At 37.5% G+C, this 15045-nt stretch overlaps 1 protein-coding gene across 1 annotated transcript in view; it reads right to left on the reverse strand.

Annotated features, from left to right (window-relative positions):
- LOC100183739 (lipoxygenase homology domain-containing protein 1-like) overlaps positions 1-14793 on the reverse strand; it is a 21620-nt gene extending 6827 nt beyond the window's left edge. The window contains exons 1-34 of the mRNA XM_018815995.2: positions 14730-14793; positions 14578-14668; positions 14083-14212; positions 13428-13554; positions 12938-13141; positions 12646-12840; positions 12238-12346; positions 11765-11912; positions 11461-11560; positions 11175-11248; positions 10770-10856; positions 10211-10368; positions 9742-9967; positions 9420-9498; positions 9066-9141; positions 8731-8807; positions 8481-8554; positions 8023-8161; positions 7589-7685; positions 7274-7350; positions 6888-7048; positions 6486-6627; positions 6060-6209; positions 5766-5864; positions 5509-5609; positions 5250-5411; positions 4731-4930; positions 4383-4516; positions 3917-4090; positions 3508-3656; positions 3059-3187; positions 2510-2669; positions 593-747; positions 120-313 (exon numbers count right to left, since the gene is read on the reverse strand). Of these exons, the coding sequence (XP_018671540.1) occupies positions 120-313; positions 593-747; positions 2510-2669; positions 3059-3187; positions 3508-3656; positions 3917-4090; positions 4383-4516; positions 4731-4930; positions 5250-5411; positions 5509-5609; positions 5766-5864; positions 6060-6209; positions 6486-6627; positions 6888-7048; positions 7274-7350; positions 7589-7685; positions 8023-8161; positions 8481-8554; positions 8731-8807; positions 9066-9141; positions 9420-9498; positions 9742-9967; positions 10211-10368; positions 10770-10856; positions 11175-11248; positions 11461-11560; positions 11765-11912; positions 12238-12346; positions 12646-12840; positions 12938-13141; positions 13428-13554; positions 14083-14212; positions 14578-14668; positions 14730-14793 (4442 nt within the window). The remainder of the gene's footprint in view (positions 1-119; positions 314-592; positions 748-2509; positions 2670-3058; positions 3188-3507; positions 3657-3916; positions 4091-4382; positions 4517-4730; positions 4931-5249; positions 5412-5508; positions 5610-5765; positions 5865-6059; positions 6210-6485; positions 6628-6887; positions 7049-7273; positions 7351-7588; positions 7686-8022; positions 8162-8480; positions 8555-8730; positions 8808-9065; positions 9142-9419; positions 9499-9741; positions 9968-10210; positions 10369-10769; positions 10857-11174; positions 11249-11460; positions 11561-11764; positions 11913-12237; positions 12347-12645; positions 12841-12937; positions 13142-13427; positions 13555-14082; positions 14213-14577; positions 14669-14729) is intronic.
- Positions 14794-15045: the final 252 nt, after the last annotated feature.

A 15045-nucleotide genomic window follows, 5' to 3' on the forward strand; every position in this document is an offset into this window, starting at 1 on the left:
AAATTTCAGGATATTTATTTCTTAGAAGATAAAGAAGACAGGGTATGAAAATACATAACTCTACATAGCAGGGTATAAAAATAGATAACTATACATAACAGGGTATAAAAATAGTAAACCTTGCAATCTTTCCATCATCTTTCCCCTTAGCCAACCACCTCTCACAGTGGAAAACATATCTGTTCCCTGTGTCTGTGTCCTCCACTTCCACTCGGTTAAGATTCCATGATGGGTTAAGAAGAGCGTTATCATGGCGGATGTGAACCTTGAATAACTTGCCAAGATCAACTGCGTCAATTTTAAAAATGTCTTCCTGCAGGTAAAGGCGTGTTATTGTATGTTGTGTATAGAAAACTGTAAACTGAATTTTTTAAGAAGTTTATAAATATTATACCTAATTTTTTTGCCCTTTAGAAGCTTGTTTGTGACGGTTATATAGGGGGCTTACCAAGTACTTTAGGCGAAGAGTAATTCACAGAGTTTAAAGATAAGTATTTTTATCCTAAATTTACAAACTTAATGTATTGGTAAAGACACTTGGCATGATTAACCCAAATGTACTTGGTTCAAAACCCACCAAAGTCAGTCTTACCTTTCCCCTTTCAAATTTATCGGTGTTTGTTTCCGATTTGAGAAGTTTTCTTTCTCCTGTGTCACCGTTTTCACCATATATGGTAATATAGACGTTAGCATCGGTGCCAGCATTGAAAACATCACCGGTGTATACATGGACCTTGTATTGTTGATCTGTATTGTGTAATAATGTTAACATTAGTCGGTTTATTACTAAATAACCTTAATTATATATAACTGTGTTTTTAAGGTGTTTAAATTAAATGTTTCTTAAAATAGGCCTTTGCAACTGCGGAGGAAACAATAAAAAGTTAGTTATTGCTATCTATATTGTTACAAGCCCCAACTTAACAATCTATATAATATGCGCTAATATAATGGCAATATTGGTATAATAGCAGCAGAAACGCAAAACCAAGATTAGGCAAATGTGATGGCGTGTTGGAAGCATATGTGATATAGCAGCAGCATGATTACCACCAATTATACACCAAAGCAATAGTGGATTAAAATAATAAAAATAAATTGCACAATAGGAAGGGGAATTAAAGTTAAACTTATTTAAGATAAATTATCGCATTGTGACACGAACACCACATAATATGGTTGGTTGCGTGAGGTAATTCTGAGAAAATGGAAAGGTTAAATGGAAAAAAAAGAATGGGTTTAATGTTATGCAGTAAGAAATTAAACTATGTAGCAATAATTACTGCTTGCAACAATAACATGATTGTGACAACACAAAGAACACTAAAGCAATGATTATGTTGTGATAATACTTGATTATGACACAACACACGACAGCAATGACAACATACCTCAGTACAAGTAGTGTAGATCAAAGTTACGATGTGAATGCAGTTTTATAAAATATATAATTTAACATGAAAAAACACAGAATGGTGTATGGAATGATAATCACTATCTCAATATTACCTGTGCAAATAATTAAGATCAATAGGAGGCTAGACATGAACAATTTACTAGAAAAAATAAACAAATTTAATTATAAAGAACATTGTGTGAAAAATAAACAAATGTAGAATCATATTGTGAAAGTAAGTATGATCATCATAATGACAGTGGTAATTGAAACAAGACATGTGAAGGTGAGAAGTATGTTCATTATTATACAAACAACAAGTTCCTGGTGTCCAATAAATTTTCAGTCATCTGAGGAGGGGGTGTTACTCCCCTTTAAATTTTCTTCTGATTCATCTGAACTTGAACTGGAACTCGATGCTTTACAACCTTCAAGTTCTTCAGCTATTTCGTCTTCAGAAGTTTTATCACCATTCTGTGTTGCATCATCTTGAACTTCATTGCAAACATCTTCAACTTTTCCATCACCATTTTCAATATTGTCTTTTAGGCAATCATCCATAACTTCTTCAGGAGATCCTTGAAGTAGATGATCTTCCTGAAGAACATCTTCATGAAGAGATCCTTGATCTACATGATCTTCCTGAAGAACACCTTCATGAGAAACTTGATCTAGATGATCTTCGTCAACATCTCTTTGAGATCCTTGATCAGGATGATCTTCTTCAAGAACATCTTCATGAAGAGATCCTTGATCTAGATTGTCTTCATCAGCAATCTCAGGAGTTTCTTCACCAGATGTTTCAGCAACACTCTCATTCGAACTATCATCGCCAAAACTTCCTTCATCTTCAAGATTATGAACAACTATTCTACCAACATCTCAAACAACCCAACATTCATGCACACTACCAACAATATACATTCAAATCTTTATAAACTATCCACCTCATTCACACCCTTAGTATAAAAACCCTTTAAGACAACCCATATTAAGAAACCAAGAAACTATTTTTTGGTATAAACAAGTAAGTATTGACACAGACAACCGTGACATATTCGTATATTGGTATTCTGGTACCTACATATTACCCTAATAATCTCAACCACCTACTTTTTAAGCTATCCAACTTTGACTCCGTTCTCTTCAACTTTCCACTTTTAGTGACTTTCTCTTGAACAAGTTGTGTTGGTACAAGTTCCCTAACGATTTCACCATCGTCTTCATCTCTAGCTAACCACCGACCGCATGTGAACGAATATGTCTCTGAGCCCTGTGTAATGTGGGTGGGATAATAGTGTTGTTATGTTTTAGTGTATTAAAGGTTTGTCTTTTATATGTACGTGGGGACTTTGTTGACTTATCTACAGTTGAGTTGTTGAAAGTCAATTTATATTCTTACCTGAACTTTTTAGCAAATCAGTAATTGAACTGAAAGAAAGTGAAGTCCAACCAAAACCAACACCAGTGGTTAGATAACTGACTAATGCCAAGAATCAAAGCCCAATGTTGCTACTATTGTCACATCAGTCTGTATTATCACTAACTTTTAAGTGACCGCATGTTACATATGTTTCTATATATATCCAAGTGACAGCCACACAACCACAACTTCTGTACCATATGCTGGTACACAACATTACATAAACAACAACCACCAACCTTAGCTCCTTCAAGCAACCTCCTGATCTCTACTTTATCAAGATGCCACCCAGCCCCCCATCCCTTCCCATCATGTCCGATCCTTAACTTCTCAATCACTTCACCAACATCATCGAGCTCAAGAACAAACTGAGGACGGAAGTCGTTTAGATTAAATATGGGTAAATATATAATTGGGTGGTAGCATTCAAGATGAAGTGTTGCGAAATGTCTAAATGACAAAAATCAAATATAACGAATTGCTTAGTGTTAGCACTTTGGGTGTTGGAGTAATGAACTGAAACTACAGGTATCAGATGTGCCTCACTGAAGACCTCACTTTGACAAAACATAATCTGTATTGGTGAGTGTCTATAAACAGCCACAGTTGGATCTAGATGGTGTTGTGGTAATGGAAAATATGTACGAACACAATAGATAACAATAATGCCATAATATAACAATTGTACCGTATCAACACTCTTCTTATTGAATTTTGACTTCCTTTCATCTTTTGTTGGACACAAACTTGTTTTTTCTGTAGACATCCCATCTCTTCCATACAAAACAACGTAAACATCGGCGTCTGTTCCTGCTCCAGATACCTCACTTGTGTAAACTGTCAATCGAAATAAACGTAAGTATTGAGTATAGAGAATAATATTAAGCATATCGTTATATGTTCCATTCTCTATGGGTAAGGCCCTACAGCGAGACACGCGTTGGGACCTGAGATTTAGACCAGAGTTGACTGTATACACCAACGTCCAGTTAGATAGCAATAAACTTGAATGTGTATAAAAGATTTGTCAAACTTCTGTTATAGGTATGTCGGGTTCCAACTAAACCCAGCCCTATATGTTATTAAAGAAAACATACCTGTTATCTCATAAGGAACCTTAGCTGCGTAACCCACAGTTTCATCCATGGCAAGGAACAATTCCTTCTCCAACTTCCCATCATCTTTATCTTTAGCAATCCACCTTCCACTTGGGAATCTCCACTTCATGCCAAGGGATGGGGCGTCTACTTCTACATACTCAAGGTACCAACCTGGGGTGGGGTATGTTACAGGTATGGAATATACAACACATTACTATGGGTAAAGATCCATTGTTTAACTGGTATCGTGGTATGTATAAGTATACAATATACTAACATTGGTATAAACATTTAGGCAGTTTTGAAGGTATGGATACTTCATTATAACTGATATAATGAGAAAGAAAACATCTTGATAACATGCACCTAATTTGCCACATCATTCTCTTGATTTTGTTGAATTTACATAATTTAATGAGTTTAATATTAATTCGTTTACAAATTCCAAGACACAACCGCACACCTGGTGACAAGCCAGCATTGTCGTGACCGATCTTAACTTTCTTTAGATTGCCAAGATCAGCGGATTCCACCGTGAAGACATCCGTGTGGTTTCGTTCAAATTTATCGCGGTGCGTCTTTGATGTTTTAAGATTTCTGTGAGAAAGAATACACTGAATGTGATGCCAAAAATCGAAACTGCTGGTATAAATATTTATTTTCCAATTTATGATTTGCAACTAAGATTTAAAAAAGATCATATACATGAAGATAATATAAATTCTTGCTGTGTCTTAAGTACATAATACAATTTTTTTATCTTTTAAAAACAGTAGCGGAAAATACTACTTAGTCATCAACAATTGCTTACATCATTCCTGAGTCGTCGTTTTCCCCGAATAGCACGAGGTATACGTTTGCATCAGTACCCGATCCCCTGATGTCACCAGTCTTCACTGATACCTCATATGTGGTGAGTTGGGCTTTAGTTTCAAGAGCAATAGCATCACGAACTGCCACACTTGCCTTCCTACCACTACCTTGCTTCTGTTGCAACCGCTGGTATGTTGCCTGCATTGTGAAAATGAAATTCTCAAACACTTGGTGACTTTACAGCACTACACATACTTTAACATAGCAGGGTTGAGATTTTGGCAAAAAAGTAAGCATTACAGCATAAAGAGTAAAATTTGTGGCACATAATGCTCTGCAATAAAGTTGTCCATTCATTACAGACTTTCCAACAGCAGGTTTTGGTAGTGCAACCAAAGCCACGGAAAAAGGGGTAAAATGCATAGATTGGGATGCTTTCTTTTTTCTTGCCACCCTTAAGATTTCTGGTTGCAATGTCTTAATATTTGCTACTACAGTGATATTATTATTCACTTACCACATCCACAGGCACCAGTGTTCGCTCAATCTGTCCGTCATCCTCATTGGTCGACAACCATCGTTGGCATGGAAACACCCAAGTTTGACCTTTGACTTTGACCTCAACACGGTCAACGAACCATGACGAACCAAGCTCACTGTTGTCATGACGAATCTTTAACTGTGTAGGGAGGAAATAATTACAATTTGGCTTCTAGGGAAAATACTTTTATAAAATATACAGTTTATAAAAAAAGGAAGAAACTTAAAACACTAACCTTTTTAAGATTACTGAGATCAGCAGCTTTGAGTTTAAACCCATCAACTTGGTTTCTTTCAAACTTGTTGATGTTGTCAGATTTGTCCAGTTTTCTTTCACCTGTCAATCAAACATGTATTAGTTTTATTTTGGAGTGGACCTCCAGTGGTGTAGAGTAGAGCCCAATTGGAATTGTCCCAATAAATTTGGATTTCTCAAGCCAGATAACTTATTGACAATTTATTGGAACTTTTATTTGAATGAACAGCTGATTACCTGAATCACCGTTCTCTCCATACAAAGTAATGAAGACGTTTGAATCGGTCCCAGCTCCATATTTGTCCCCAGTGTAAACATCTACTGAGTATTCCAATTCTGTGGTTTTAAGATTTAAATTAGAATAAATTAGTAAGAAATAGTTACAGGTTAAACAGTGCATCCACAACCATACATTTATTTAGGACAACACAACATATTTCGCTAACCCGCCATCAAAAACATTACAATATAAACATAACACTCCATACTGTAGCTCACGCTGCAAAATATACACCATACAATCTCCCCCACCTTGCAAAGCCTCATCAATAGGTTTCCCTGATTCATCGGTCGGGACCAGCTCGCGAATAATCTGCCCGTCATCCTCAGATTTATCGAACCAACGACGACAAACAAACCAATAAGTTTCAACTTCGTTTTGATCGTTGGATACCATGGACTCTGTGTGTGGTTGTGTATGGTTAATAAATTGGGAGTATTTGAATAAATATAAGATATCTTTGCCTGGTAGGGCAAGTTAAGCAGCAAACACTGTAACTCTACACACCTCCTGCCTAAATTGTCAGCCATAGAAAAACAATCCTCCTCAAAGTTACATATGTGGTAACTTGTAAGCGGGCACGAGGTGTACGAAACAGAACACCCGTGTTATAACCACTGCGTTGCCCCAACAAGCCACGATCAGGAGTCCCATTAATTAACTAATTAACCCTAAACCTCGTCTTCTCTTCTTCCTCTTGCTCGTCTTGCGAACAAATCTTTGGATCTTCACAGAATCAAGGAACCATCCGGACCCGACTCCCCTCCCGTCATGTCCGATGCGGATCTTTGTGATTGGACCGATGTCGGGAGCCTCGATCTGTGGAGATAGGAGTAACATGTAGCTGGTGACTGGTGTGGCATGACATCTAGTTGGAAACCATTGACTGTCCATTATCCCGCTTGCACATATTCTATTCTATGTGGGTGAGGTCATGAAATTAGGGCCAGATTTGACCCATTGCCCAACAGGCTGCTTATGTATGCTGTGTCCTACAACACATTGCAGCTGGCCATACATCCACAGCATCGCATACTATATTATAAACAAAACAATCAACCACGCAAAACCCCACAAACCTTAAACTTATCGACGGCCTTCCTTTCAAAGTTGTCGGTTTTGTTTCTCAACCTGATCACCTCAGACTTTCCATCTTCCCCATATAGTTGCACAACAACTTGAGCGTCAGTTCCCCCATTCATTATGTCGCCTGTTGTTACTGTGATCTCGTATGGCAACACTGAAAAATTGTAAAAAAAATTTGGCAACACTCTGGAAACGTATGAAAAAAACCCAACTACAAAGAGTTGCAAACTTTGATGATTGACACCGAGTCCCCGAGTTAATTTAACTTAATAGATCTTCTACATGCATGGCCATTTACAGCAAGAAAGGGGAAGGGTGCTGTTTTATCATATATGTCTCACTCATAAAGCCTCAATCATGTTTTAATGTAACAGCTTACATTTATCTTGTTGCCTTGTTTGCGTTGGGTATAATTCAACCTCAGTTTTACCATCTCCTTCATCCGATGCCAACCATCTGTGATGTCATAATAAACATTATAAACACTTTAATGGATCCTTGTTAGTAAATCAAGTCTATATATTACATTTAAATTGTAGAATGGTACACTGTTTGTTGATTAATACTTTATAAAGGTAAATATGCAACTTATACTAATATGCAACTTGTACAAAAGAGAGCATGTTTGTTGTTCATTCTATATACCAATAGACTGTTCAAGTTTATCTAAAAAACTGGTTTGTGGTTAACCCACCTGTTACTTTTGAATGTATAATGCATCCCTGATGATGGAACGTCAATCTCAACTCCATCCAAAAACCAACCGGCTCCAACCCCACTGTCATTGTGGCCTGTGTATATGGGGGGTGTTATATATATATATATATTTTGGGGGGTTATCTATATACAAGGCAACAGCAATTACTCTAACCCAGTAGTTTCTTATAGTTTGCCAAAATGCCACACATTAAAACAAATCAAAAATCTCACTAAAATTACTCACGCACAAAGTTACATACGTGGTAACTTGTAAGTGGGCACGATGTGTATGAAATAGAACACCCAAGTTAGATCGTCTGTCATTGCCCCGCCATGCGAGAATAAGTAAAGTGCAATCATTCAGACGTCATTTATTGGCACAACATAATCAACCATACCACATATGAATTACACAAACCACCCTCTCACCAATATATATTCGTTCAATCCGGCCAATATCGGTTGCTTCCAGTTTAAACCGGTCTGTTCTGCCTCGTTCAAATTTATTCCGGATATTTTCACCTTGATGAAGTTTCAAACGACCTGTGTCGCCGTCTGACCCGTAGATCTATGACGGAAGTTGAGATTAATTATTATGCTTGGGCGTGATAGTGGGTGTGTGTATTGCACACCATGCATGATGGGTTTACACACTCCGTGTTTGCTGTCGAGTTAGAATGCTGTCATGTTTATCCTTATGGTTGGGAAACTAATGGGTTGAATACATGGGTGCTTTTCATTGGAGTTTAGTTAGATTAGTATAATGTCTTTGTGGCCACAAAACGATACTTGAAGGAAATAAGAGGAGCTTATATATATACAACAGGTTAGACTGAACATACTCATACTAATTCCAACAAAGTATGTTATAAACCAAGTTACCACACCTGTATATAAACATCAGCATCCGTCCCCGCTCCCCGCATGTCACCGGTCTTCACAGAAACATGGTACGAGGTTGCTGTGTATAAAAATAGGTTAAATATAATAACAATAGTAAATAGGTTATTTATTTGGATTCTACTTGCTTTCTTTGTAATAAACGACAGAAGGTTACAACACCAATGTTAGAAGGCTATGTAAATAGATAGGCATAAGATATATACATATATATATATATATATAATTAAAACTCACTGTTAAGCAATTGAGGCGAACCTTCTGAAGTCAACTCACGAACGATGGCTCCGTCATCTTCATCTGTGGCGAGCCATCTGTGGTGGATTGTTGTTTAAGGGGGGTTGGTTTATATATTAGATGTTTAAGATTTGGAAATTTATATATTAGAAAATATTGGTAGCATTATACTAAGTACTCAAAACATTGTAGCTATATATGTTAGATATTCCTTGATTGATAGTCTGATATAAAATACCAAAGAGGTGTTTTAGACTATATGAATATGTTTTAGAGTTGTGTATTTTTATAATATTTGCATTTTCAGTATAACATAAGCACACAGCTATGCATACCGATCACACGGAAAAACTGTTGATTCTCCGTTTGTTTCATCTCTCACAATAATCTCCTTCAAATGCCAACCACTACCTGTAACATCATGTATTTATTGATGTTTAACTGCCATAAATTCCTGGTTAGTCCTCGTTTTTTCTTAAAATTTTTTAGTCCTTGGGCAAGCCACACTTCAGGTGGAGTTCTTCATGTGACGATAAAGACAGGCAGATGGTTGGTCCAATACTTTAAAATCACAAATAAAAATCACAACCCAAACCTCTTGCAGGCTACTGTTCACTAGTATGGGTAGTTACACAGTATAGTTGAGATAATGGGATACTGCAGTGTGGGGCATAAACACAATAACTCACCAACACCAGAATCATCGTGTCCGATCTTCACTTTGTTCACGCTTTTCAAATCAACAGCTTCGATGGTGAATTCATCAGACTGTTATGTTAGTGATATATTGAGTTTCTATAAACTGCTTGAGTGGGGTTTAGATGTTAGAACCCAGGGTTGTGGCCCTGTGGTAATAATCCAACTCTGGCCTAAATGCCAGGTTCCATGACGTGCCATGTCAAAGGACCTCACACATATAGAATGGAAAAACAGGCAATATATCGCAATGGCTTTTTCTAAGTATTCAAATTCAGCTAACTCTTTATCATACACATACACTCCACAACTCACTTGTCCCCGTTCAAATTTATTCCTGTTGCTCTTTGACGCCTCGAGTGGTCGATTTCCAGTATCACCTTGACGACCGTATAAACAACAAAACACGTTGGCATCAGTCCCAGCGTTCCGTTTGTCCCCTGTTACTACGGTAACTTGGTAACGAACGAGGGGCTGGGGTCGTTTCACCCCGGGGCCAGTGGCGGGGATTTCCCTGATGATTTGCCCATCACCCTCGTTGCTATAGAAATATTATATATTTAATTATAGAAATAATATAATGATTTATCCAATGTAAACATACACCCTAATATATAATAGAATACACAACAAACGAAGTTGAGTCTAACTAATAGTGTATCAAAGAGATGAATATTTTGTCAATAATCAACAGTCCCTTATTGATATAAAGTGTTTTACTGTGGTTTCAGTAACAGAATATTATAAGTCAGTGTACAATAAACAATTCATCCCAACCACTTACGTGTCCAGCCACTTCTGGCAGTTGAAAGTATACGAACTCCCCTTCTTCCCACCCACAGGTTCCAATACTATCTTGTCCAAATGCCAACCTGAGAATGGGTTGGAGTCATCGTGCCATACACGTAGCTTGTACATGCGGCCAACCTCTGGTATGTTGATCTGTATGCATATATGTGATGTTAATAATACTTATATCATACTAATACTAAGGCTGCCTGAGATGACAAATAAAACATGGACCATATATCTAGTCTCCTGCTTTTAACCTAAAGTAACTTTACCCTGCTGTTGGGTACTAATAAAAAAGCAGAGCCAAAGTATATTGCATTCACCACATTAAGCAATGAGGTTCCCTATGTTTGGCAACTATGAGTGAAACTGCATTTTAACAATGTCACCCTAGATTTTACCCTGCTGTTAGGTGTCTATACAACCAAGCAGAGCCAAAATATATTGCATTTGCCAAATTAATCAATGAGGTTCCCTATATTTGACATAACACCTTAGCCTTATATTAAACACATCACTTAATTATAAACCAAGCTCCAACAAATACAAACCTTAAACTTGTCTTTCTGTCCGGTTTCAAAGTTATCAGTTTCATTATCGAGAGCTATCTCATCAGATTTACCATTTTCTCCATAAACCTGAATACAAGAAAGTTAAAAACAAGAAGCCAAAATAACCAAGGACACATAGTACCCACAATGAGCCTTGCTTTATTTTCTAAGCTTCCCAATATATAGTACGGTGGGGAAAGATGGGACACCTTTTTGTTCTAATTTCTAGTCCTATTTGGTAGTAAGCAAAGATCATTCAAAGAAAAACAGTATTATAACAACTCCCATATGCCGTTGTTAATTGTGTAAAACACGATCGGAATACTTAGATAATATGTGTTAAAGGTGTCCTATCTCCCCCCTACCTACTATATAACATAATACACAGCCCCATATGACACTAACCTGGATAAATACATTGGCATCGGTTCCAGCGTTTCTTACATCACTCGTCCAAATCAAACAATTCCAAGCACTTTCTATTGAAAGATATATTGCTTTAAATATCATCTTTAAAAATATATATAAAAAATATAGTTGAATAAATGCCACATAAAACTAAAAAACAGCAACAATTGATTGCCACAAACCTTGTCGCAGTTTTATGACATTTAAAAATTTCCACTGTAAAATAGGCAATCTAACTTAGTAATAGAACCACAGTAATATAATAATAAGTTATGCCACTTACTCTGCATAACTTGTTTCCGCAACGACTTTGATTCATAAAGTTCCCTTGAAGTCAAACCATCTCCCTCGTCCGTGGCGAACCATTTACGACAACTGAACACCTGGGGGAACAACAAATATATTAGTGAAACCTGGGAGAACAACAAGTACAAATATATTAGTTCGGTTATGAGAATATAAGAGTAAAACATCTGTTGTTGCTGAGTCTCTAGTGTTTAACATTTTAATCTGAAAGCGTGGCATGAGTGTTTTGGAATTTAAAAATGTGTGAAACAATTGTTGCAACACTGTATATAATTACCCACCTGTTCACACCCATTAGTTGGGCAAGTAACAACAACTTTATCGAGGAACCAACCGGGTCCGGACCCTGAGTTGTCGTGTCCGATCTCTATGTGGTCAAGTGGGCTTAACATGGATGCGCTCTCTACGTCACAGATGTCAACGCGGTTCCTAGGAGGTGGGGAAGGTTAGTGGTATGATGTTATATATAATAGAAAGGTATTGATGTAATGGTGTGACCCTCACATATGCTGCCCATCATGCTTATGTATGTGGCAGGTGGCAATGACAGTTGTCATAACCTGAGTGCTCTGTTTCAAAGATCTCGTGCCCGTTTACAAGTTACCACATATATAACTTAAGAGTTTTTTTTACTTTAATTAATGACCACTGGGTTAAAGCAATGTTTGGACACAATACGCCCACAATGGTAGTAGTATGGAACCTTGATCCTAGTATTATTACCAAGTGCTTCATCAAACACAGCACAACCAACCTTTGAAACTTTCCATCCAGAACAATCTTCCCTGAACTCAGTTGACCTTTCTTGCCTCCATATAAGGTAATGAAGACTTCAGCATCTGTTCCTGCGCCTCGTACATCACCTGTGGTGGGTAAGTGTGAGTTGTTGTGTATATGTGACTATCCATGGTTGCCACTCCCATGCCCACAGTCGAGTTGCTGAAGCTATTGTGGTGTGTGGATAAGTAGACATGAATTTTGGTTGGTTTGGTCATTTATATCCTTGTGGGTAGGAACTGGAGTGACTTATCCATGGTTGCCAATCCCATACCCACAGTCGAGCTGCTGAAGCTATTGCAGTGTGTGGATAAGCAGACATGACTTTGATTGGTTTCGTCGTTTATATCCTCTTACCATTATATTAAAACACCCTTATACTCACCAGTAAACACTTGTACTTTGTATGGTATCCCAGCATCCCCTGCACCAGCCACCAACTCCCTTGTAATCCTCCCATCATCTTCATCCTTAGCAAACCATCGTTGGCATGGAAACGTATAGACGCAATCCATCAGAGTGTCGTCCACCACAATTTTGTCCAAGAACCAACCGGGTGAAATTCCACCATTGTCATGACCTTTGTGAATAATAATGGAATATTATGAATCATAATGTAGGTCTATTACCCCAACACCCAGGGTGCTAAGACACCCACACACATAAAGTTAACTCACCAATTCTGATCTTTTTAATCTTCCCAATATGCGGGCATTGTAAGGAGAAAGTATCTTTCCTTCCCCGCTCAAAATTGTTCTTGGAATCATCGAGCACAAGTTGCCCGGAGTCGCCATGGTCGCCGAAGAGCGTGATCTTCACTGTGGCGTCCGTGCCGGCACCGCGCATGTCGCCCGTGAAGACGTGGACCACGTATGCATTCACTGTGGGCATGGGTGTGTTAGTAATGGAGTTTAGTTTAAGGTCAATGTAAGAACAGTTGCTTGTATTATAATGTAAAGATACCAAGTTCAAGGCTTGATGCTGCCACTAATGTTATATCCAGTTTTATAGAAAACAAATTACCAACAAAGTTACATACGTCGTAAGCGGGCATGGGGTGTATGAAACAGAACACCCAGGTTATAAAGACTGTCATTGCCTCGCCATACGAGGATAAACATCATTGTACAGCTTGTGCATTAATAAGAATATTATAGGAAGGCTAACTTTTAGGTCTTGCCAATGGATCTGTGCTTCCCACTAAGTCTCTGAATAATTGTTCGTCATCACTCAACCATTGACCACACGGGAAGAAGATTCGTTGCGATGGTTTCGACATGTCAACTACTACAACCTGGAGGATGGGTGTAAAGTTTATGTGACTTGAGTGGATTGTCAAGTCAAGAAGCTAGACAGACTTTTACTCATAGGCCTGTTATAAAGGCTGATTGCTACAAAGTGGGGAGTAGAAGGCAGAAACACTGGGATGGATGGAAACAGAACTATGTTTGTGATTTGTTTATTTTAAATTATATTTAAAAGCAAAATTGTAATATGGCCTATTTCTTAGATCTGCTGTGCCTTTCCATAAGACCTCACCCATATAGAATAGAATGTGCATATACAATGTTTGGGTAATGGGCAACTCTGGTCTAAACCCCAAGTCCCATGGCATGCCTCACTGTAGGACCTCACCCATATAGAATAGAATGTGCATATACAATGTTTGGGTAATGGACCAACTCTGGCCCAAATCCCAGATCTCATGACATGCTTCACTTCAGGACTTCACCCATACAAAATGTGCATATACAATGCTGGGGTAATGAGCCAACTCTGGCCTAAATCTTAGGCAACATGGCACGCCTTACTTGCAACCCACCCTTTCAAGAAACCACGCTGGTGCGAATCCATTCTCATCGATCTCAACACGAACTCGCTTCAAGTTTCCAACGTTCGCCGATTTCAATCGAAACACATCAGAATTCCCTCGTTCAAATGTATTGTGTCGACTGTGAGGTGTTGGTATTAAATAAATGAATGTAACTTATTTATCCTTACATGGCGCAGAGTAATCACATATTAACACAGGTTTCTGTTTCATGCTTGGGTAACTGACGATGTACATGTTATCAATCCGAATTTTTAAAACAGGGAAGATAATATATGATTTTATAGCATGCGGCAACATGACACAAATGTTATAAATTCAATTTTAAACTTATTTTGATGAAACAAATTGTTTAACACAGTTACCATATATACAACTAGGGTATTTTTTTATCAAATTCTAATTAAATTTTTAAAATACTTGGCAGATAAATTCAATTATTATGTGCCAATGTTTACACCAATAATATCTACGTAAGATACATACTCAGATTTCAGCTGTAGTTTAGGAGAAACACCTTTTGAACCTCTCAGTGTGATAAAGACGTTCGCGTCCGTACCCGCCCCACGTTTCTCACCTCATATTTAAACAACAATGCCCATTATTATAATAACAATGGCATTCCATTCAACAAATACAGGGTATTATGACATCACAAGAGGGGGAATTTTGAAAGTATACAGACACCAATATTTGAAACATAATAACTATATTGGTAGTAATAAAGATATCATTCATGTTTATTACAAATTATGGCCCACATGATATTTAATACAAAGCAATTATAGTAGTTTCTACGGTAACCAGAATTTTTCACACAATCGTTCGAAATATAACTTCACAAGAGTATAACTTTACATGTGAGTTCAGTTTATACTGGCACATTAATATAAATGATTTCCATAGGCATAACGTTTGTTACAGATAAATTAATTTAGAATTGAAAACCTAATA

Source organism: Ciona intestinalis, unplaced genomic scaffold (assembly GCF_000224145.3).
Source record: "Ciona intestinalis unplaced genomic scaffold, KH HT000124.2, whole genome shotgun sequence".
Taxonomy (NCBI): domain Eukaryota; kingdom Metazoa; phylum Chordata; class Ascidiacea; order Phlebobranchia; family Cionidae; genus Ciona; species Ciona intestinalis.